At 34.3% G+C, this 21,041-nt stretch overlaps 4 protein-coding genes across 5 annotated transcripts; 2 read left to right on the top strand and 2 right to left on the bottom strand.

Annotated features, from left to right (window-relative positions):
- Positions 1-86: 86 nt before the first annotated feature.
- LOC118039215 (uncharacterized protein At1g32220, chloroplastic) lies at positions 87-3,411 on the bottom strand. Of its 2 annotated transcripts, none has more exons than XM_035045844.2 (7): positions 3,178-3,411; positions 2,769-2,877; positions 2,569-2,657; positions 2,328-2,383; positions 1,942-2,088; positions 1,094-1,219; positions 87-612 (listed from the first exon to the last, which is right to left on the bottom strand). In XM_035045844.2, the coding sequence occupies exons 1-7, from the start codon at positions 3,282-3,284 to the stop codon at positions 332-334; spliced, it is 915 nt and encodes a 304-aa protein (XP_034901735.1). In that variant the 5' UTR covers positions 3,285-3,411; the 3' UTR covers positions 87-331. The 2 variants fall into 2 exon arrangements, with proteins under 2 accessions (XP_034901735.1, XP_034901737.1); XM_035045846.2 differs by having other exon boundaries at positions 2,769-2,871.
- Positions 3,412-3,731: 320 nt separating this feature from the next.
- On the top strand, positions 3,732-6,412 carry LOC118039213 (dolichyl-diphosphooligosaccharide--protein glycosyltransferase subunit DAD1). The gene is made up of 5 exons (XM_035045842.2): positions 3,732-3,969; positions 4,056-4,103; positions 5,433-5,520; positions 5,601-5,644; positions 6,019-6,412. The coding sequence occupies exons 1-5, from the start codon at positions 3,886-3,888 to the stop codon at positions 6,100-6,102; spliced, it is 348 nt and encodes a 115-aa protein (XP_034901733.1). The 5' UTR covers positions 3,732-3,885; the 3' UTR covers positions 6,103-6,412.
- Positions 6,413-6,537: 125 nt separating this feature from the next.
- LOC140955801 (uncharacterized) lies at positions 6,538-8,055 on the bottom strand. The gene is made up of 3 exons (XM_073410502.1): positions 7,327-8,055; positions 7,083-7,223; positions 6,538-7,002 (listed from the first exon to the last, which is right to left on the bottom strand). The coding sequence occupies exons 1-3, from the start codon at positions 7,813-7,815 to the stop codon at positions 6,826-6,828; spliced, it is 807 nt and encodes a 268-aa protein (XP_073266603.1). The 5' UTR covers positions 7,816-8,055; the 3' UTR covers positions 6,538-6,825.
- Positions 8,056-11,726: 3,671 nt separating this feature from the next.
- Positions 11,727-19,597, top strand: LOC118039212 (glycerol-3-phosphate acyltransferase ATS12, chloroplastic). The gene is made up of 13 exons (XM_035045840.2): positions 11,727-12,300; positions 13,198-13,295; positions 13,684-13,770; positions 13,868-13,965; positions 14,367-14,424; positions 15,053-15,154; positions 15,249-15,310; positions 15,398-15,508; positions 16,944-17,022; positions 17,476-17,595; positions 17,668-17,781; positions 18,295-18,453; positions 19,165-19,597. The coding sequence occupies exons 1-12, from the start codon at positions 12,012-12,014 to the stop codon at positions 18,427-18,429; spliced, it is 1,353 nt and encodes a 450-aa protein (XP_034901731.1). The 5' UTR covers positions 11,727-12,011; the 3' UTR covers positions 18,430-18,453; positions 19,165-19,597.
- The last annotated feature ends 1,444 nt before the right edge of the window (positions 19,598-21,041 follow it).

Here is a 21,041-nt window from a genome sequence, read left to right as displayed (position 1 = left end):
AAATTAAAAGGAAAGTTGATAATAATGAATCATATAATAAATTGAAAAAACACATTCCATTTTGACGAATTATTGAAAACACGAGATGCAGATAAAAAATGCCCTACGCTATTGGAAATCTGTTGAATTCAGAAGTGTTTGTGTATTCACTTGTGCTTGTGGAGGAAATTTGAGCATATCATTACAGCTAATCCATCCATGGAAAATATCACAATTGTGGATTACACTTGGTTTTGTATATATTTAATCCAGGCAAAGTTGAGGCAAAAGGCATTTGTTAGTAGATGTGTTGGTTTTCAATGATCTTCTCTTTCTTGCTCTGGAAATCAATTCACACTTTCACCTTTGCTGCAGCTTCCTTGATTTGTTCAATTGTGAATACACCGAAGAAGTCATCATCTGTCACTGCATTTACTACCGCAAGCGCAAGATCATCAACATTAACAGGTGGTGCCAACAGGAGATCCGATGCTGGAAGGGAACTTAAGGGTTTGGTGAAGTTCTCGATAGCACTGAGAATTCTCTCTGCCGGTTGCCCAATCAAATCCAGAGGAATCTCAAAACCATCAACCCTCCTTTTTCCATAGATGAAACCAGGTCTTAACACTACACCTGAGGAAATTCAAATTCAAGATAAATGAGAAGCAATACAGAGGTCAAAAGAATTACTTGGAACCATGAGTGGAAAGAATGGATTAGCTAGAAGGCAACCCCTTCAATAAGGAGGGGATGGATTTTAATACCATCCCTCTAAGTCAAAAGAAGAAGAAGAAGAAGAAGTCAGTATGATGATAGCATTGATCATTCTCCCATTAAGTGCAGTAGCAAGTGCATTAAAAACATTCTATTGATCAGCATGCAGCAAACACGAGCATGCTCAATGTTCATTAATCATTCGCTTAATGATTTCTTTGTGCTCATTGATCTCATAGTTAGTTGATCTTAAGATGCATATGACTAGCTTAGACAAAATGCTTTCCAAACAAATTTCTACTTTCTCACTTGCTTTTCACACAAAACCAGAAACCTAATACTACAATGTACACATTACAGCATTATAAAATTTTTGGAAACACACCCATTATGAACTTACCTGAATTGGGATATTTGGAGAGAACCTCTGCCTCTGCCTTCCTCTTTCCTGTGAAGTATCCAGTTGACAGTACAAATGATGGTAGATTGTAATCATGCACTGAGATGAAGATAAACTTGGGAATTCCTGCAAAGAGAGAGAATTAAGGTTGTAAGTAATCTGCAGGAATAAAATTCTAGATTAACAGAGGTTTATGGCATCTAACCAAGAAATCTTAACAGACAACTATGTTTTAATCAAATGCTGGCATTTTTTATTGGAGCCATTATTAAAATAAATTAATCCTGATTGGTAGAATGTTCTCAGTCCACAATAATTTTGTTACTTGTAGTCCTCGGGAAAGGAATATAAATGCCTGCTTTAGTTTCTTTCTAGCACATTTCATTTCTGTAATGTTCATTACAGGGTCTAAAACATTGAAACTTAAGAAGCCAGTCCATGTTAAGTAAGAATTGCTATTCTTGCTCTCAGATTTGTGCCCTGGAGGCCATAATTGAAATAGAAAAATCCATGAAAACACAGCCACCATTTCAATCTCAATGCTGCTATCAACTTCTCTTCTATCATTTCTTCTCTTTTCTCTAAGATATAAATACAGAGTTGTGTCTTTCTTTAAAACTTCCACTGCCTTTTTTCTCCATCTCCTTTTCTGTTAAGTCAAAATCTATCCGTACATATACTTGAACCTAATGTTTTCTTGCAACCAGCACGGATTTTGAGCAACTCCCCTCCTGGCCCTTCTTAAGGGGTTGGTCACAAAGTCAACAGGCAAGTCATTAACTGGGAAGAACTGATTGTTGTGCAAATTAAGACAAAGATTTGAGTTCACCAGAACTGACAATTCTTACCAAATTCTTTGGCAGCATTGACAGAAACAATGTTAGCCTCGCCATTAATTCTTTGCATCTGCTCCTCGCTACCAAAACCTCCAATTGTTGAAACAACTGCAGTGGCCCCAAATAGTATCTCATCCCAGTTTGTATAGAAAACATCTCCTGCATGATATGAAAACAAATGCATGAGATAAAACTAAGCAAAGTGTAGACTCCTAATCAGAACAAATTTAAGATAGTAAGAGCATACAACCACTTCAGAATTATGCTGAAATCTTAAAAAAAATTCCAGAACTGATCTAAAAATCTGCTTAAGGAACAAAGAGCTCGTTGATTATGATCCTAAAAGCTGATTCATGACACATCAACCCATTATAGACTGGGTAAATTATAGAACATGCCTGGTATCCAAGTAACCTGATCTATCCATGAACCAGGGTAAGTAGGGCGCCCTGACCTGTAGAATGAATCAGAGTTTCAGACATGAAAAAACTAAACATGATAAAGAAAACAACAAAATTGTAAACAAGTTTGTTTACAGGTAGCCAATGCTTTGACATGGGTAGCAGTTACATAACAAGGAAATCCACATAACCCCAAAAGAAACATGTACGCATCAGTTATGAGGAGAAGATCCCTTACCTGCTTAAGCTTATAACTTCTATGCCCTTGGACACAGCAGCCTTGCATATGGCAGAACCCACAAAACCACTACCTCCTAGTACTACAACCTACTAGGAAAAGCACAGCAGTGGGTAAGTAAAAGAGACCAAATGTGAGCTAAAAAGAAAATAATACAAGCAAATAGAAGAAAACACCGATCCAGTGGTGCCAAATTTTACCCTTTCCGTCTTTACATCAGCCACAACATCAATTGTTGCGGATCTGAAGTCATCTTTTACGCCAGCTTCTGCATAGCTGCACTTTACAACAGACTTGCACAAACTGGAACTAGAGAGTCACGCTGCTTAGTTATTTTCAGTCTTAAAATCATAAGAAATCCACACCAAAAAATAATTAATATATATATATATGCAACGATATTTAGGCTTCAATTTCACTAAAATGCAAGCTAATTGTTATGCTAATCTGTCCACTAATTCGACTTAGAATTTAATAATACGCTCTCACTTACACAACCGAATTAATGGGGGGGAAAAAGCAAATAAAATTCACAGCATAGACAATAAATTTCATTTCAAAATTTAACCTTCATGAAAAATATAAAATAAAATACAAGAGAGAGATTACCGGTGGCTAAGAGAAAGCGAACTTAGCCGAGAAGGAAAAGAAGCTCGAGAGGAGGAGGAGGAGGAGCCAAGGGTGGGAATGGTAGAGAAGGATAACATGGACGCCATTTTTTATATTTAGTTCTTGGAACCTGGAGGAGTTTTCTAAAGTCGGGCAGTTCAGTTGAACAACAACACACAGAAAGGAGTACAAAATCTAAAATGAGGCTAGGAGATTGTTTGGTTTGTCTTGGAACTTGGTTCAACGTGTTTTTTAATAATTTAATTTTTTTAAAAAAAGATTTTTTTGTGCCTTTTTTATTATTTTAATTAAAAATAAATTTTTTATTATTTTAATAAATGTTTAGTAAAAAAATATTTTTAGAAAAACCTTGCCGTCCTTCCGAATAGACCTAAATCAAGGAAATACATCATACGTTAAAAAAAGACCACGTGTACAGTTTACTAGAGTGACCACACACACAAGTGACCTGATGGACACACACGCTTAGGAGTTGAGAAAATAACATAACTGCCCTTATGAGGCAATCCCTGCTTGGCCTCTTTCTTTCGACTCACAAACGGCGTCGGTTTTTTGTTCCACTGGTACTACGAATTTTACAATTCCCTGCATTTGCGTAGACAGACTCCCATAATAAAACAAAGAAAAAGTTGGAAGCTTTTTTCGCGGCAGTTATAGTCTGTGTGTGTGGACTGTGTGAGATTGAAAATGGGGAGAACTACCAGCAAAGACGCACAAGCACTCATCCATTCCCTTCGTTCTGCTTATTCTGCCACTCCTACTAGCCTTAAGGTTTCTTTCTTTCTCTCTCGCTCTCTTTTTATCCCTTTTTTCTTTTACCATGAAGTTCTAAAATTGACTTCTTTTTTGGTGTCCAGATCGTCGATCTGTATGTGGGTTTTGCAGTTTTCGCTGCTATAATTCAGGTACAACTCGTTCTGATGCGGTGATTTTGAGTTGTAGTATTTGTTTATTGTTTGATGCCATGGCAATGTTAGGATTTTGATCTTTGACAGTTCGATTGGATCAGTGGATGATGAAATTGATACAGAATAATAATATGGGATTCATTCGGAAACTTTAGGGTTTATTAGAAAGAATAGAATAAACTAGTATGTGCAGTAAAATGTCCTTGTATGAAATGTTTTGTTAACTGATGGTGTGAGTCCATCAGTCAAGTGAGTTTCTTTTTTATGTTTCTAACAAGGTGTAATGTTGACTTTTTTTTCTGTTTCCCAACTGTTGAACAGAACCTAGTAGCGTTGGTTATTTTACCTAATTGTGTGAATACCTGAGTGTTTTTTTGTGTTTTTATAAAGTTTAGGGTTGAATTGTGGAAAAACGAGGGAGAAGGGCTTGGAGAGCCAAAAAGTTGATGATTTAGGTCGTGATACACGCAACTATTGGTTATATTCATGTTGATAATGTCCTCTCAATTATTTTTATCCTATTGGTCAATGGAGCTGTCTTTTGTTTGCTCGTATGTGTTTCTGCTACACGTTGCATCACTTTGTTTTCATTTGGTTCACACTTCCTTGTGTTCCAGTTTAGCATTGGATAGTTAGAGCCAATAAATTGGATGTGTCATGGGTAAGAGGGAGGAAGAAAGTCTTAAACAAGAATAACCAATGAGCACTGCAACATGCTTGATGACTCCCAAATGCAACAGTCATTTTTCCCCTTCAAAGAGCTCATTTTTGCTAGATTTAAATTTAACTGGAATTTAGCAGCATGCCCTTTGGTATTAGATTTTTTTTTTAAGACTGAAGAACTCAACGAATGATGTATAAAGAAGTCTTAGAGTGGACAGAAGGGAATAAAAAGGAGAAAAAAATTCTTTCAGATCACTGTCATTCCTTTAATTATTTTTAGCAATTTCCGAACTTGCTGGTTCAACATTTTCAACTTCTCTGAGCCCCTTTGTGAATGATTTTTTCTCATGTTGAGTTGGAAGAGCGTAAGTAATCTAATCCGGTTACTCTTCCTAGAATTACATGTGTTTTTTGGCATAAAAAATGAACTGCTTGTTTGAATTCAATGAGACTCCCAATGACTGATTTATGGTGATTTTATATAGAATTTATCTATTGTGCTGCTAGCACATACTTTGAGCCATCACAAATATACCCCCCTTCCCCTCTCTATGTCTGGCTATGTTATGATTATAATCCACCTTTTGATTTGTTCAATGTAAAGTTTGGTTAGTATGTTGTCCAGCTTGGAAGCATTTTAAACTTGTTTTTGGTGATCAACAGGTAGTTTACATGGCCATTGTTGGGTCATTTCCGTTCAACTCTTTTCTCTCTGGAGTACTTTCTTGTGTTGGGACTGCAGTCCTTGCTGGTAAGTAATTATTGCATAGTAGGGAGGGAATCGTTGTCACAGTTCACAATAGAGAGATTAATTTGTTTCACTTGTCACAGTTTGTCTCCGTATCCAAGTGAACAAGGAAAACAAGGAATTCAAGGTAACTTTTCTGTTCATTTTTCATCTCATGGTTTTAATCCTTTTCTTAGAGTTTTGTAGAGCTGTGCTACTCTCTTTGGTTCATGCTTTTAAACACTTGCTCACTTAAGGTGTCCACTTCACCACCATTTGTCTTACTCCAACTGATAACTAGTCATTGATTTGGAAAAGATACAACAAACTGAAAAAAGTTAATTTGGCATTTGGCCTCAACTTTCTATTTTCTATACCAGTTTGAGTTGAGTATAACAAGGAGTCATTATGCAGATAGTTTAAATGAGTGAGTGTTTAAAAGGAAGTAATGAACTGAGTTGATGGCATTCCTCATTTTTGTATTACAAACAGATAGTTGATGTTTCTTTCAACCATTTACAGGATTTAGCACCGGAGCGTGCCTTTGCTGATTTTGTTTTGTGCAATTTGGTGCTCCATTTGGTGATTATGAATTTCCTAGGTTAAGATCGAGCCCTTCTGGTCTGCAGGATCCTTGTTTCGTTGGGCTGTTACTGTGAAACATGTTTACAGAGTAATTTCATCTATTCAGCAATTTTTTCTTAGGACACGGCTTATTCTTGATTGCTGACTTGCAATTGATATTTTTGTTATTTATTTGTTTGCAATGATGAGAAGTTTGCATTGCTAGTAAGAAAATGCAATTGCATAATGAAAAATTGCAGTGATCAAACCTTTGTAATAGATCCTTAGCTAGGAAAGTTTGGCCTTAAAACTGCCCCATCTCCCTTTGAATAAATGTTATGATTGTGAGGCATGGTTAGATGTTCGCGTGGATTAAAACAGAAAATTTGTGTGTTTTTGGCTAAAAGGCCATATAGTCTGGCTTGACTCAGTGTTCAAGGGAAGAAGTCAATAGTTGTTATTTTGAAACTTGCAGTGGCATTTCAGAACTTATCTTGAATTCATTGATTGCTTACATGTGTATAGAGGAGATGGTTAAACCGGAGCCCTATCACGCCATGCGGTCTAGTTGTCGAGATGAACCCAGGGAAAAAAATGAAAAAAACTGAACTTTTAAGTGGCATAAGTAACTCTTTAACGATGTTAAAATTTTCAATGTTAGCAAATGTTATATAGTATAAATTCATTATATTGGTTTCATCTAGCAACTTTAGTCAGATAGAATACTATAGATGAACATTCCAGTGTTAAGGAGCTTGAATTCTATCATTCTTCTTCGAATATTGTGGCTAGAAGTGCCCGCATGGCATCACCATCACAATGTGTTCCTTTTTCTTGGTGCTTATGAAGTATAATAATATCATTCGTGTTAACTTTGCCGGCCTTTGCAAATCTCCCGCGAACACGAGGTCTCCCCTCAGCTATGGTTTTTCTGCAAGCATACTGCAGTGGCGGTTAATAAATGCACAGTTTCTGAATATAGGGCTAAACACATGCATAGATAGTACGGAATATACACTAACCTTAACGTTGTTGTTATACGTCCTTAGGTTTTTCTTCTTCAGATACCTGAGAATTCTCTCTTTCCTCTCTTCTGCTGTATACCGGACAACACTTTTTGTCTCGGAGCTTTTAGTTGACGCCGTTTGATCGTATTCAACTTCCTAAATAACAATTTATAAACCATGAGCACCAAAAAGAAAATATATATGCAAAGAAATTGAGCACAAAAAACATCTTCTATCAAAATCCTATGTACTTGCATACCCATTTTTCTCCAGAAAGAGGGCAGACGGGCGTAAAATTTGGTATGACCTCACCAAAATACTCCCTATACCCACAGGCGTCCGGCAATCGGAACCCGGCATCGAAATCCTGAATTTTAGCAATGTCGGCCCTGTGCCCTCCCATTTTATAATCCATTAATTTGGGTAGTACATCCATATCCAAAATCCCAGATAGTTGAGGCAATGAATTGGTTACTGGAATCGGGGACATAATCTCAGATTCCCCAAGAAAAATATCAAGTGCATCATCATTTCTATGATCATACAACACTGGAAAGTTAACATGATCTTGATGATCACCTAACACTGCCCAACTAAAATTAGAAATTGCACAGTTTGACATATATGTGCTAGAAAATGAATCAGTTCTAACATAACTTTGATCTTCTTTAGCCATTATTGATGTAATCTCTGAAAAATCATCTGGAGAAAATTGATAGTCGGAGAAGAAATCAGGAATGGAAGCCATTGAGAGAGGAAGATGGAAGTTGTTCTATCATGCTAGGGAGTTGGCTTTTTACCATGTCCATCGCCATTATTTATAGAAGTGTGGAAAATGGAAGGGCTCTAGGGAAGTTGCTCTTCCCGGAACTGTTCGGGAAGGACATAGGCTTAGCCTGAGACATAGTTAGTTAACAATGGCATCTGGCTAACGAACTGAACTGACACTGTTTGTAATGAGCCAGCTAGGTTGTTTTATTAAAGCTGTAACAGTGTGTTGATTAAGCTGTAAGCGCGTAAATTTTGCAAATTATAACGAACAAATTTCTAATTCGCTTTGTTTGATTTGTCCTTAACCATAAGTTAATTAAAATTCGATGCCATCCACACATGCTTCGTCAGACAAATTATCTTAATGATTCTTTTTTGTAGCGGATAAAATAACAATGAGGTCCCCTCCCCACGTGTCCAGATAACCCCCAGGCGTGCCTCGCCTGTCCAAATCCCTCAACGTCGTTGTCATCGGCATCGTTTCTTTTCGGCAGCTCCTGGCGATGTAAATCACGTACGGCACCCACGGCGTTCCTATCCACTGTCGTTGAATTTCCATCCACCTCAAAACCCGTGGATTTTTTTTTAAAAAAATTTAATAGAATAATATTAAAAAAAAAATGAAATAATACACTTACATATAGTAGCGCTCCTAAAACATTATATTCACTTAATATCATTATTTTTAAATTGTTACAATTTTAAATAACGATATTTAAATATTTAAAATTTTAAAAAATTATTATTCACACGGTAATTTTTATAGATGATTTTGAATAATCATATATAAATTTATCATAATTAGATAAAGATTTGTTTCAAATAAATTACTTAAATAGCTTAACAAATATATTTATGAACCAATAAAACTTGTATAGGCCTTAAAAAAGATTTAATAGCACTGGATCAAAATAATAATTAAAAAAAAATCATAATTTTTAGTCATAATTAGATGGGAAACTAACTTGATTTTGATATTATCCAAGTAATTTTAATGTAGAGATATTGTCCCTTTTCCCTTCCATTTGATCATTTTAGCCCACGGTTATCTTGTATGTTTTTTTTTTTCAACATTATATTTTTTCATTTCACATGTTTCAGTGCTAATATTGTAAATTTTTCTTCTAGTTATTTGATAGTTGTTGCTATATATTATTTCCATATAATTATAATCTAAATCAATTTTTTAATTTTTTTCCAATAATGTTTTGAAGTTATAAATTTTATAATTAATACTTAATTGAAAAAAAAAATCACAAACTCTTAACGACTTATCATCAAATATACCAATATTTTATTTTTAACATAACTCTTTCTTGAATAATCATTTTACAGCCACCATTCTCAATAAAATTATGTTATCATTAGAGATCAGGTTCTAAATTTGCTTTCTAAAGATTATTGGTTCGAGTCCTATAAATCTCAAGACCACTAGAAGCTTATATAGTTATTAATTTCAGGGTCCATCAAGGTACGTGTAAGTTAACCCAGACACTAACATTAATCAAAAATAAAAAAATTATTTTGACACCATTTGTTATGTTTGGGAAATGAATGCGTACTATATTTGTTCAACATGTCAATATATTGTTTCCAAAATAACACCTAATGTGTGTAATTCAGATGGGTTGGCTTGTTACCCTATACCTTTTAATTGCTTCCTTTTTTAATTAAAATTTACTTGGCCACTGCTTTTTTAATTAGAGTTTACTTTGTTAAAACTACACGGTATTAACAAAAGTTAATTGTAGAAGGAAAATCATTGTTTATTACAAGATGATTCATTGTTTATTGAAATATTATAATTATCATTCTACTCTTCCATTTTTTTTATATATATATATATATATATATAACTATAGGAGATAATATAGTTTTTCTACAAGTTTCATTAGTTAATATCCAATTAATTAAGGACATACACGGTTTTTTACATTTTAAAAATGCAATGAAATTATTAAATTATCTTTAAAAGCATGTTTTTGTTTAACTAGCATTTATGAGCTTTTTCATATTTTCATTTTGATTTTTTAGTTATTATCAAGATAATTAAAAAAAAATTAACATTTATTTTTATGACTAAAGTTGAAATTGAGGTTGTGTATAATTCAGTTATGCGTAAAACTCAACTATAAAAACTAAATTTCTTGCTTTTTTTAGCTTTTTTCTAGTGGACCCCATACATATAACTTAACCTCAAAACTCGGCGTGCCTATCCATTGTTGCTGTCGCTGGATTTACATCCACCTCAAAAGTCAAAACCCACATGTTTTTTTTGTTCAATTAGCATATTAAATTAAAAATTTTAACAAAATAATATTTTTGAAAAGGATGATGAAATAATATATTTATATCTTGTAGCACTTCTAAAATACAATATTAACTAAATATCATTATTTCTGAGCGCAACATGATAGTTATCGTACTTTTAAATACTTTTAAACATTTAAAATATTAAAAAGTTATTATTCATACAGTAGTTCTCACGGATGATTCTGAACAATCAAGTATAAATTTGTAATAATTAGATAAGTATTTGTCTTAGATAGATTACGTAAATGGTCTAGCAAATTCATTTTTGGATCAATAAGACATGTTTTAACTCAATGAGATCTGGTTGTGCCTGACAAAAATAATAGATAAAAAAAATTATAACTTTTAATTTGATTATTGTATTGCACTTAAATTTTTATAAGAGTTTCTAAATACCATTTTTAGCATAAAATCGCTACTTCAATCATTGGATTTTTAAATTTAAAAAATCTTACATATAAGCTCTACTTTCAAAAAAATATTAATCCATATTTGTTAGGCCTAATTTATTTATCGAGAAATAGCTTTTTGTATGAAAAGTAATTTCTTAAAAAATGAATTAATTTTTATATATTTGGCGATGTCATGGATTTTAAGTCTCCAATCATTATATGATACATAATTTTATGACTTTTATCTTTGCTTATAGTGTAATAACTTCCACTGTTTTGTTTTCTGAAGTTAAAATAACAGGAAGGGTATTAATATTAAAGAGTCAAAGTACTTAAATTGGCTCAATATGTCCCTTATCTATATCTTTTTGGCTCCATATGTCCATCGACTGAGTAAACAATAGACGAAGATTAGTTGAGGACACGTGACATATTTTTATAAGCTAACACGTATCCAAAATTTAATTTAGAAGTAGAATTGTTTCAATAAAAGAACAAATTATAAATAAATAAAATTTTTAAAATAAAAATGAAAAAGAATGAGTTTTAAAAAAATTCTATAAAAACATTACATTGCAGGACAATTTATTTTAAGTTTTTTTTTACGAAAATTATAAATATAAAAATTTTCTTTCAAACTACAAATACTGAAAAATATAAAAAATTCCTTTTAAACTTTAAGAAAAATCGTAAATTAAAAAAAAAAATCAGAATAAATTTAAAGCAAAACCTATTAATTTTATTGAAAAAAAATCATAAATAAATAATCTTAAAAAATATATTTTGTTTACTGAAAAATTATTTTTAATTTTAATTTTTTTATTTGTAATATGTTCTTTAACTAAAAAAACATATTTTGAATAGGTGTTAGTTTATAAGTATGTCACATATTTTAATTAATTATTATTTTCTATTTTAACTGAGGAACATATTTAATTAAAAAATATAAGTTAAAGATTAATAATATAATATATAAAAGAAGATTAAGGGCATGCTTAAAAGTATAATAAAAATTATTTTTCAAGTATTTTTTATTTAAAAATATATTAAAATAATATTTTTATTATTATTAGTATATTAAAAAAATATAAAAAAAAAATTAATTTAAGAAAAAATAAAAATAAAAACACAGTTGAATTGAAATGACAATGACAGTAGAGGCCTAATCATATTAGCGTTAACTATAGGAACCAGGAGAGAGTGCGGGTGATTGGGCGAGGAGTGAAGACGCTGATTTTAGAGGTTTTGAGAGAGTGGCAGTCTGCAGAGAATAGGAATCCGGCCATATCCTCCAAAACCCGCGCTGGACTCAGTCACCGCCAATCATCAATCAGCCACCCATCAACACCAAAAATCCCCGTTCTTTTGATTTCCACCACATAAAAAAAGTACACTCCTCCTCCTTCACTCCATTCCTATCTTAATAATAATAATAATAAAGCTCAACTCTTCTATTCTAAGTCAAGACATGATCCTTTCCACTCCTGCTCCATTCCTCACTACTACTAAACCATCTCCACCTTTTCCTAGGGTTTCTAAACTCTGCTTCTTAACCCCCTATTATTCTCTTTCCCTTCGTTTTAGATCCACTGCTCGACGCTCCACTTCTTTTCCTTGTGTCCTCTCTGCTCTCAACCTTCACGCAATGGCTGAACTCGTTCAGGATAAAGAAGTCGTCGCTTCTGCTGAAGTTGATTACAGCAAGAAGAAAAACAGGACTCGTTCTCGCTCGTTTCTTGACGCAACAACTGAACAAGGTATCTCATACTTTTCTTTTCCTATTGTTTGTTTGGTTGCTGAGAAAATGGAAGAAAATTAATCTTTACATTCGTTTAGATAGGTATGATTTTAGCAGAGACGTGTTAAGGCTTGCTTCTTCTACTTGTTCTGTTTTAATATTATTGCATTACTTGCGATTTCTTGGAGTTTTCTTTGTTTGTGTGGCTGCTGAGAAAATGCAAGGAAAAGGAATATTAACCTCTGTTTAGCAGTTCCTCCTATGCTTGTTTCTTTCTTTATTTTCTTAATTTCAGTCCTTTTTTCCCCCTATTTTTCTCAATTTGTTCCTTTTTTTTTTTCGTTTTCTTTAATGATATGATTAAAAAAAATCTTTTGATGATAGGAATTATTTGGCAGCATATAATTGTTTAAAGTCCGTTTAAGAAATTCAATTTCAATAAAAAAAAAAAAAAGAAAGGGAAGCAAATACACCCTGCATATTTTACTCCACAGTATACAAGGCTTGTTTAGTTTCTCCTCTAATATGTGTGGTTGAATAGCACTTAATATATTCATATGTATATTTCTACTTACTCGTAAAATAACTTTTTATTATTTAATTCTCTAACCTACTAAGCTTGTATATTTTCTGCTCCAAGGTTGAGTGAAGGCAATATAATAAATTATCTCATGAAAAAGAAAAACAAATGGCTGTTGACTTGAATAGCGCTTTGATTTCTTTGGCAGAAGAGGTTGAGGTTATTCTATCTGCCATTTTTTATGTAATGCATGATTTAGCGTGTCTTGAAATTTAAACAGGTTGGAGAATTAGTTTTAGTTGAAAGGATTTCTTTTGAAACTTCACATGTGGTTCACTTTTAGTTGGGCTGGGCGGAGGATTGGTTTTCTTGTCTTACAATGAATGTGCTCTGCAGAGTTACTGTCGGGAATCAGGAAGGAATCAGAAGCAGGAAAACTTCCTTCAAATGTTGCTGCAGGAATGAAAGAACTGTATCAGAACTACAAAACCGCAGTAAACATATAAACTCAATCATGCTTCAGTGCGCATATTCATGCTCTATTCATTCAATTTCCATGTCTCTTTCAATTGATTTTTATTCTAGGGCATGACATTCCATATGTATCTGTATTTCAACTATCTTTCATGAATCCCATCCGTTGTCTTTGTCTCCGTCTCTCCAAATTCGAAGGAAAAATTTATGCTGTGTGATTAGAGTTTACCAGGTCCCTAAAGTTAATTCAGGATTCTTTCGCTAATGTCCTTTATGAGGATTGAGGAAAAATTATTTTTGCTCATCTAGGGTGTTGTCTTGCTTTCTAATATCAGCGAGTTCATGCTTATGTTTTCTGGGAATGCCTCTATCTTCTAGAAAGTTTATTTTCATGTCTTTGCTTCTCAGGTTTTGCAAAGTGGAATTCCCAACGCACGTGAGATTGTATTGGAAAATATGGCTGCTGCATTGGATCTTATATTCTTGGATGTTGAGGTGATTTGGCCCTCATGTACCCACCATCAAGATGCTTTTTTGTCAGAATTGTTGGCTTATATGAACCTCTCATGTGAAATGCACAGTAATTTTTCAGGACCCGTTTATCTTCTCACCTTATCACAAAGCTTTGAGAAAGCCATATGACTACTATGAATTTGGTCAAAAGTATATCCGTCCATTGATTGATTTTAGGTGAGTACACAACTTCTATATTTTCCCTCTTTCATTGTATCAATATCACACATTCATTCGGTGTACATAAAGCTTCCTGAAAATTTGAGATGTGACAGGCACACACAATTACACACCTCTCTTCTTCATTTGATGCTCCGACGATAGCTCTATATCTACCCTTTCTGTAGTGATGTTGGAAATGATTGGGGCATTGCAGTTTCTGAGATATTCCACTGATTCAAATTTCTGTTCTTCTTCTTATTAAGAAATACATAGTGGAGCAACTCATATCCTTAAACAAAGTGGTAACAAGAGGGTGACGTGTGAATTATAATTATGCTGCTTCAGTTTCATTTGCTCAGATTAAGCCGTGTATTTCACCCTGCTGCTGACCTTACCTTTGACCTTATTTATTGCAGAAACTCATATGTAGGCAATGTTTCCATTTTCAATGAAATTCAAGAGAAGCTTCAGCAGGTGCTTTTTTTTTTTTTTTTTTTAACAGTGGTATTCATTCGCTAGATATAAACTTTAGTGAATTTTGTTCAATTGCCGTTACTCTGTAATTTTGGATGGGTTTTTCTCTTCCTTTTCTCCTTCTAAAGACATTTTTAAGCAATCTTTCTCTGCTGATTATTTAATACTTCGCAGCATGTTTCATAAAGCATTGGGTAACTGCTCTGTTGTTTCAGGCATTGTAATTTCACATGCTCATGGGTAAATCTGCTACACTAAGATGTGTATACGATAGTAATGAGAAAATAGAACTATGTGTCTGCTTTAGCCTTAAGACATCTGTGAACTCCAACAGATAAAATAAATTCCGTGGATAGAGATTAGAGAAGGCAAGTAAATAATCTAAGGCTTGTGCTCATTAAAAGCAGTAGAATCCCCCTCCTGGCACTAATTTCATGACAAAAAATGGCAATTTGGTTTCCCTTTTTTCCCTGTGTAATCCTTTCTGTCCTTCCAACATCTCTACCACTACACCAACATTCATCTATTCAACTTAAAATCCTAAAACTATCTAAATTGCTTATTTTTTTCTGGGTTAAATAGTAACCAGTACATGGATTGCTTACAAAATGTTTTTTCACGGTGGCAGGGTCACAATATTGTCTTGATATCAAACCACCAAACTGAAGCAGATCCAGCTGTCATTGCACTGTTGCTTGAAACATCAAGCCCCCACATTGCTGAAAACTTGGTGAACTTGATACTGTCTATCCTAGCCTGCTGGAAAGAGTTATTTTGTGTGTTTGAAATGCTTCCATAACCAAATTCTACGTGTTCCATTGCAGATCTATGTTGCTGGGGATAGAGTTGTCACAGATCCTCTTTGCAAGCCATTCAGCATGGGAAGGTACTTATGACTTAGACAACAATGCTTTTTCTCTATTATGCCTTTTTACTGATTAGTTGCACCATTTCAAACTCCGCACATTTGCAGGAATCTTATATGTGTATACTCAAAAAAGCACATGAATGATGACCCTGAACATTCAGAGGAGAAGAGAAAAGCAAATATCCGAAGTTTGAAAGAGATGGCTTTGCTTTTAAGGTACCCAAACTACCTTTTTTCTTTATTGCCTGACCAAAAGATTGGGTGCGACAATAATTTTTGAAACTTGGTTCGGGATCTATTTATCATTGTTGATTTTTGTCATTTATAATGTGGTTACTCCCTCTACAATTAGGTTGTTTGGACTGTCAATTAATAGTGCTTATAGCTATATTTTCTGCCATCATTTCTTTCTGTTTCCTTTTTCTTGTAATAGAAGCAAACTAAGAGGGTGACCAATTAAATTATTCAGAGAATTTTTTTTTTTTTGGGGGGGGTATGTGGAGTTGTATTGATATAGAGGTTGTACTATTATGTAGTTTCAAAACCTTTGGCAGTCTCTTTTTCATAGTCCGGTTTGGATTTATTTTGTTTCAACTAGTTTGTATATTTCTGCTTCATACATCTCTCATAACTTGTGCATGGATTTGTTCTATAACCAATACCAATACTGTTAATACCTATTCCAAAATGGTAAAAAAGACTGCTAGTTGATAATTCAAGTAGAAAAGAGCCTCCCCTCTTTGGTTTTGACTCAGATGTTCCTTTTGTATTCTAACACATTCATCTGGGGCATTGTTTTCACCCTGATTTTATTGACAAAGGAGCCAAAATGAACAAATCTTTATAGGATCCGATGAGGATGGTTTGAATGATTGATAGAATGAGGGTAATATCCAAGTGGATGAGTGTCTGTGAATAGGTCCATTCAAAACATCAGACCATCATACCCTGTTGAATCATTTTACCGTCCTCTGAAACTGTAATTTCTACTAGCAGTTAATTCCTACATCTTAACTGACTAATAAACAGTGATAATATATGGAATCTTGTAAAATGGCTTAAGCATCATTGATGATCATCATCCAGTGTTTGATATTGTTGGTTCTTGGTAATTTACTTGTATTTGTAAGCAATAGCATCTTGTATTCTGTAATCTCCCTGAATTTCTGTCATATAACATCCACATTGGCAATTATGGGTAAGAGGGTCAAGGCAAGAATTTTCCTCTTATCAGCGCCCAGCATCCACAATGGCAATTATGGGTAAGATGGTTAAGGCAAGAATTTTCCTCTTATCAGTGCCCAGCCAAGCATCCCTTAAGACTACACTTCTCCATTTGACCCTAGAACCTTATGTTATTGTTTGATTATTCTTGTCCAACACACTTTAAATTTACTTCAACCAGCCATCAATTTGCGTTAACTTGTACCCTGAGCCTGCTTTGTCATTAATCTGCCAGGAATGTATAAAAAACATGTAATATGGGTTCAGCTCGCAACTCTCAAAGTTTAATATGATCCTTCTCACATGCATGATTTTTGCATATTATATGTGTAGTTTCTTTCAATGGGAAGTCTCTGTTTTCTTATGTGCTTAAATAAACATGCTGTTATTCTATATATGCAACCTTTGAAAGTATTTCTGACTGTAGGGGTGGCTCACAAATAGTCTGGATTGCACCAAGTGGTGGCAGGGACCGTCCAGATCCCTTGTCAGGAGAGTGGTATCCGGTAAGTTTTTCTTTTGTTGACTTTGTTTTTTGGGGAAAGAAAATAGAAATACAGAGAAGCTCGACTTTTGCTATTTCCTTTTCATGATCTTAGATAGAATTTGGATTAGTTCATCCTTGCTCAAAGATTTCGACATTGATTCATTGTTTGAAATTATTTAATGTTTGCTTGTATGGAATCTCTTTATGGTTTATACTAATGCAGAAGCATTTTTTATATCTTAAATTCTTAGATAGGGCCCATAGCTGATCTAGCATAAATTAGATGAGTTTCCTTTGTGATTGCAATTTCTTAAGACTAGTTCAATTTTCTTTCCTTCAACACTGATATCTTATTATGACACTGGGAAGATGTTTTCATCTTCCTTGTCCTGCCAAAAAGACGATGATAATTGTTGTTACATTTATTTTTGTGATGCTTTCATAGTCATTCATACTGATTTAAGGTTGGCAGGCACACTTTGATGCTTCTTCAGTAGACAACATGAGAAGGCTTGCTGAGCATTCTGGAGCTCCAGGACATGTTTATCCTCTGGCACTATTATGCCATGACATCATGCCCCCTCCGCCTCAGGTATGCCTTTGTTTGATTTGTAGTTTTTTGGAATATTATTTCTCTTTGCTCAACTCCTTTGGAAATCTTCAGGTGGAAAAGGAAATTGGAGAGAGAAGAGTTATTTCATTTCATGGAGTTGGATTGTCAGTTGCACCAGAAATCAGCTTCTCTGAAGTCACAGCTGCATGTGAAAATCCTGAAGAGGTTGGTTACACATGATACACTGGCTGTGCACCTTGAGCCTTGTACAAATTAAAATGTTTCTTCCAAAGTAGCATAAATATCACTCTCACAGAATTCTTTGCTCACCTTCTACAACCAGGAAGCAATAAATTGAGGAAACACTATGTCTGCCTGTAGCATTCTACCGACTGTAGAGCTGCAGATGACTATGGTCATGCATCAGCATTCTTTAGTTTCCCTCCTGTCACAATGAATTTTGGTTGTCCATGAATTCATTGACAATTGTTTTAATCTGTAGTTGCTTGTTTTAGTGTACGTCAGTGATTAGTAGTGCATTTGCTGATTAAGCTGCTGCTTTTAGCTGAAATGATTAATTGTAATTATCTATTGACAAACTTACGATAAATATTAAGAAAGTTTCATGGATATGATAGTATGAACTCTATAAACACTCAATTGTTTCTTGGAACTGTTGGCGCCTGCATATTGTCCCCTGAATGTTTTGCATCTAATGAGCTGGCTTTGCTGTAACAGGCTAAGGAGGTATATACAGAGGCTCTGTATAAGTCTGTGACTGAGCAATACAATGTGCTTAAATCTGCTGTACATGGAAAACAAGGGCTAGGGGCTTCCATTCCAACTGTTTCCTTGTCACAGCCATGGAATTAGTCATCCTTTTCTATACTTGATTAGGTATTTGCGTATCCCTTTATATTATCAGTAAATTAGGTTCACAATCTATGATTTTTCTGGTATAGAAATTAGAATCTTTATTGTAAGTAGAATTATGCAAACCATGGTATTCACAGGCAAAAGAAAACTATTTTCCTGCTTGTATTTGGTTGTACTCATTCTAATAGAGTTGCTGAAAACGGACTTAAGAGGAAGTGCATACATTTCAAGCAGTTGTGAACAACCTGCTAGGGCACATTTTGATTTACCTTAGATATTGTATCCATCCGAAGATGCATACAAACTGCTAATACACATGCCGCTGCACATATTTTAATTGCTTGGTTGAAAGAGATCTGCTTTTAATACGTGAAGAACCAATTGATGAACTTGAGTTGTAATGTTGATACTTAGAAAACTCCAGTGCAATAAATCCTTTCAAGAATTCTCAATATCCCAATATTTATCTGTTTACAGTATATCTCTCATCAGTGTTTTATTTGGAATTCATACTTCTTGCTATTCTGAATTTTGATCGTGCAAGAGGTTCTTATATGACCTATAGCAAACATTTTCTCAGCTGGAAGCCTAAAATGGGTTCTCATTTTCAGTTCTTTGATGTAAAATTGTAGCTTAGTAGTAAATGAACTAATTGCCTTGTAAACTATCACTAGCTAACCTCTCATAGAACTCTCATATCATATTTTACTAAACTTGACTTGTAAATTGCAGGCCAATAGTTTTGTTATATAGTTCTGCAACTCCTGGACCACAATTCTAGCGGTCCTTCTAGTCAAGTATGTGCCAGGAGAAGCTTCTCTCTCCATGATGATATGGATGGCTTTTTCTGGAGATGCAATCTAAGCTACAAGTTTTTGCTGTGCTTACATTCTATCAAAGCCAAATCTCACACAATATCTTGAAGCCAAATTCATCTGAAATGCGAGCTGTTCCAGAAGTTCAATTTCAGGTGTGCAGATAACAGTTCCTAGTAAACACAAGAGCTAGTCGTCTGAGGCGATATACATGTATATTTTCCCAATTTTTTGGTGGCCCATCATATTCTTTTTACACCAATTGCTCAATTGCTACTAATTTTTCTCGCTCGTTCACCTTCAATAACTTGAAGTTTTCATGCTATAACAAGACTTGTTTTTAGCTGCCACTCAAACTTTTTATATGATGCAATTATGGTAGTCGTTTACTCTTGTTTTGGTCAAAACCCAAACCAGCTATAGTTGCTACAGCCTATCGAGAGTGGTGCATGTTTGGTTTTTTTTGTCCTCAGTTATAGTAACCATGCTCAACTGAACTATGCATCTCTTAGGACCACCTCTTAAGCCCCGTGATCTAACCATGTTTTTGAATTTTCTTGAATTTTGTTTTGCTTTTAGTTTGTTTAAACGTTTGACCCAAGTTAAAAAAAAAAATTAAAGGAAAAATTAAAAACTGATACATGAAACATATAGTGGTATGAATTTTCAAAATGGTTGAAGGGAGCGATAACGTGCATTCATCATGCTTTTTATTGAGATATGAAGTTAAAACAATGAAAGAAAGATTTTTCGCTCTTGTTCGTTTATTTTATTTGCTCTAGTGGTTTTTTATTTTTATTTTTATTTTTGAAGACATGAAACTTATCTTGATAATGAACTTAGTAACACTCATTTCTTTTTCCTTAATTTGAGATATTTGTTTTCAGAAGGTGCTAATCTCGAACTTTGGATTCATAATCCGATACTGATTTCTCTGATTATTAATCGACGTTAGCGTCTAGGTTGAGGGAAGAGAATGCCCGTGTCCGTAGCCAAGGTTACTAGTGGGACCACACGTGCTGTGTGGAGAGACAAGAACTGTTGCTTTGGATCAACTACGCATATTTTGAGACCTCTACACGTGTTGTTTAAATAATATCCTGAAAGCCTGCCCTTGCTTGCTGTTTGTTCGTGGTGGGAGGGAGCGGAAGATCGCGAGCACCTCCCCCCACTGCATCTTTCATTGTCTGAACAAAAAGAAAGGGACACGCTCTCATGTATAATATATATATGGCTCTGTTTGTTCCTTGTATAGATTACAGGAAGAGTTTGCCTGAAAAGAAATTTAAAAAACCCGAGTCTTGCTACAAGCACCAGCCCCCATGCAAGGTCTGGTAAGGCTCCTTGTCAAGGCATGGTTTGTTTATAGCTCCATGTACTTGATGGTAATTTGCATTTGAATTTAGCAATTATATTATTTGATTGGCGTTTGCATGCACGAGGGTTTCGAATAATCTCACATTCTTATATAATGTAAAGGTAATATTTAATCGAGAGTTTAAGATACCAACATATCTGGGATATCACAATTCAGTGAGGAGTGTGCCATGGGACTGCTCTACCGATGCCGAGCTTCCACTTGCTGCTCGAAAAGGTATGGCTTCTTCTATCACCGCTAATTGTGGGATTTTATCGGCGAACAACATTATGGCATTGTAATCAGCTGTTTTTATAATTTGTTTTCCAAGAAAATTCATATTTACTTGTCCTATCTATATTACTCTTTCCCGTGGATTTGAAGGATTGCTTGCTATTTAAGTGGGGTTTTTTTTATAGTTTTTTCTCTTTTGTAAA

This window comes from Populus alba, chromosome 1 (genome assembly GCF_005239225.2).
Source record: "Populus alba chromosome 1, ASM523922v2, whole genome shotgun sequence".
In the NCBI taxonomy this organism is placed as follows: Eukaryota; Viridiplantae; Streptophyta; class Magnoliopsida; order Malpighiales; family Salicaceae; genus Populus; species Populus alba.
This window is presented reverse-complemented; position numbering and strand designations above follow the sequence as displayed.

What these genes read in the sequence shown, in the direction of transcription:
- LOC118039213 (XM_035045842.2), top strand. Translation starts at nt 3,886, where the DNA reads ATGGGGAGAACTACCAGCAAAGACGCACAAGCACTCATCCATTCCCTT. An exon ending in CCACTCCTACTAGCCTTAAG is followed by an intron (nt 3,970 to 4,055) that starts GTTTCTTTCTTT and finishes TTTGGTGTCCAG; the next exon opens with ATCGTCGATCTGTATGTGGG. An exon ending in TTTTCGCTGCTATAATTCAG is followed by an intron (nt 4,104 to 5,432) that starts GTACAACTCGTT and finishes GGTGATCAACAG; the next exon opens with GTAGTTTACATGGCCATTGT.
- LOC140955801 (XM_073410502.1), bottom strand. Translation starts at nt 7,815, where the DNA reads ATGGCTTCCATTCCTGATTTCTTCTCCGACTATCAATTTTCTCCAGAT. An exon ending in CTCTTTCTGGAGAAAAATGG is followed by an intron (nt 7,224 to 7,326) that starts GTATGCAAGTAC and finishes ATTGTTATTTAG; the next exon opens with GAAGTTGAATACGATCAAAC. An exon ending in CGTATAACAACAACGTTAAG is followed by an intron (nt 7,003 to 7,082) that starts GTTAGTGTATAT and finishes CCGCCACTGCAG; the next exon opens with TATGCTTGCAGAAAAACCAT.
- LOC118039215 (XM_035045844.2), bottom strand. Translation starts at nt 3,284, where the DNA reads ATGGCGTCCATGTTATCCTTCTCTACCATTCCCACCCTTGGCTCCTCC. An exon ending in TCGCTTTCTCTTAGCCACCG is followed by an intron (nt 2,878 to 3,177) that starts GTAATCTCTCTC and finishes GTGACTCTCTAG; the next exon opens with TTCCAGTTTGTGCAAGTCTG. An exon ending in TCAGGTTACTTGGATACCAG is followed by an intron (nt 2,089 to 2,327) that starts GCATGTTCTATA and finishes CATATCATGCAG; the next exon opens with GAGATGTTTTCTATACAAAC.
- LOC118039212 (XM_035045840.2), top strand. Translation starts at nt 12,012, where the DNA reads ATGATCCTTTCCACTCCTGCTCCATTCCTCACTACTACTAAACCATCT. An exon ending in TTATATTCTTGGATGTTGAG is followed by an intron (nt 13,771 to 13,867) that starts GTGATTTGGCCC and finishes GTAATTTTTCAG; the next exon opens with GACCCGTTTATCTTCTCACC. An exon ending in TCATGCCCCCTCCGCCTCAG is followed by an intron (nt 17,596 to 17,667) that starts GTATGCCTTTGT and finishes GGAAATCTTCAG; the next exon opens with GTGGAAAAGGAAATTGGAGA.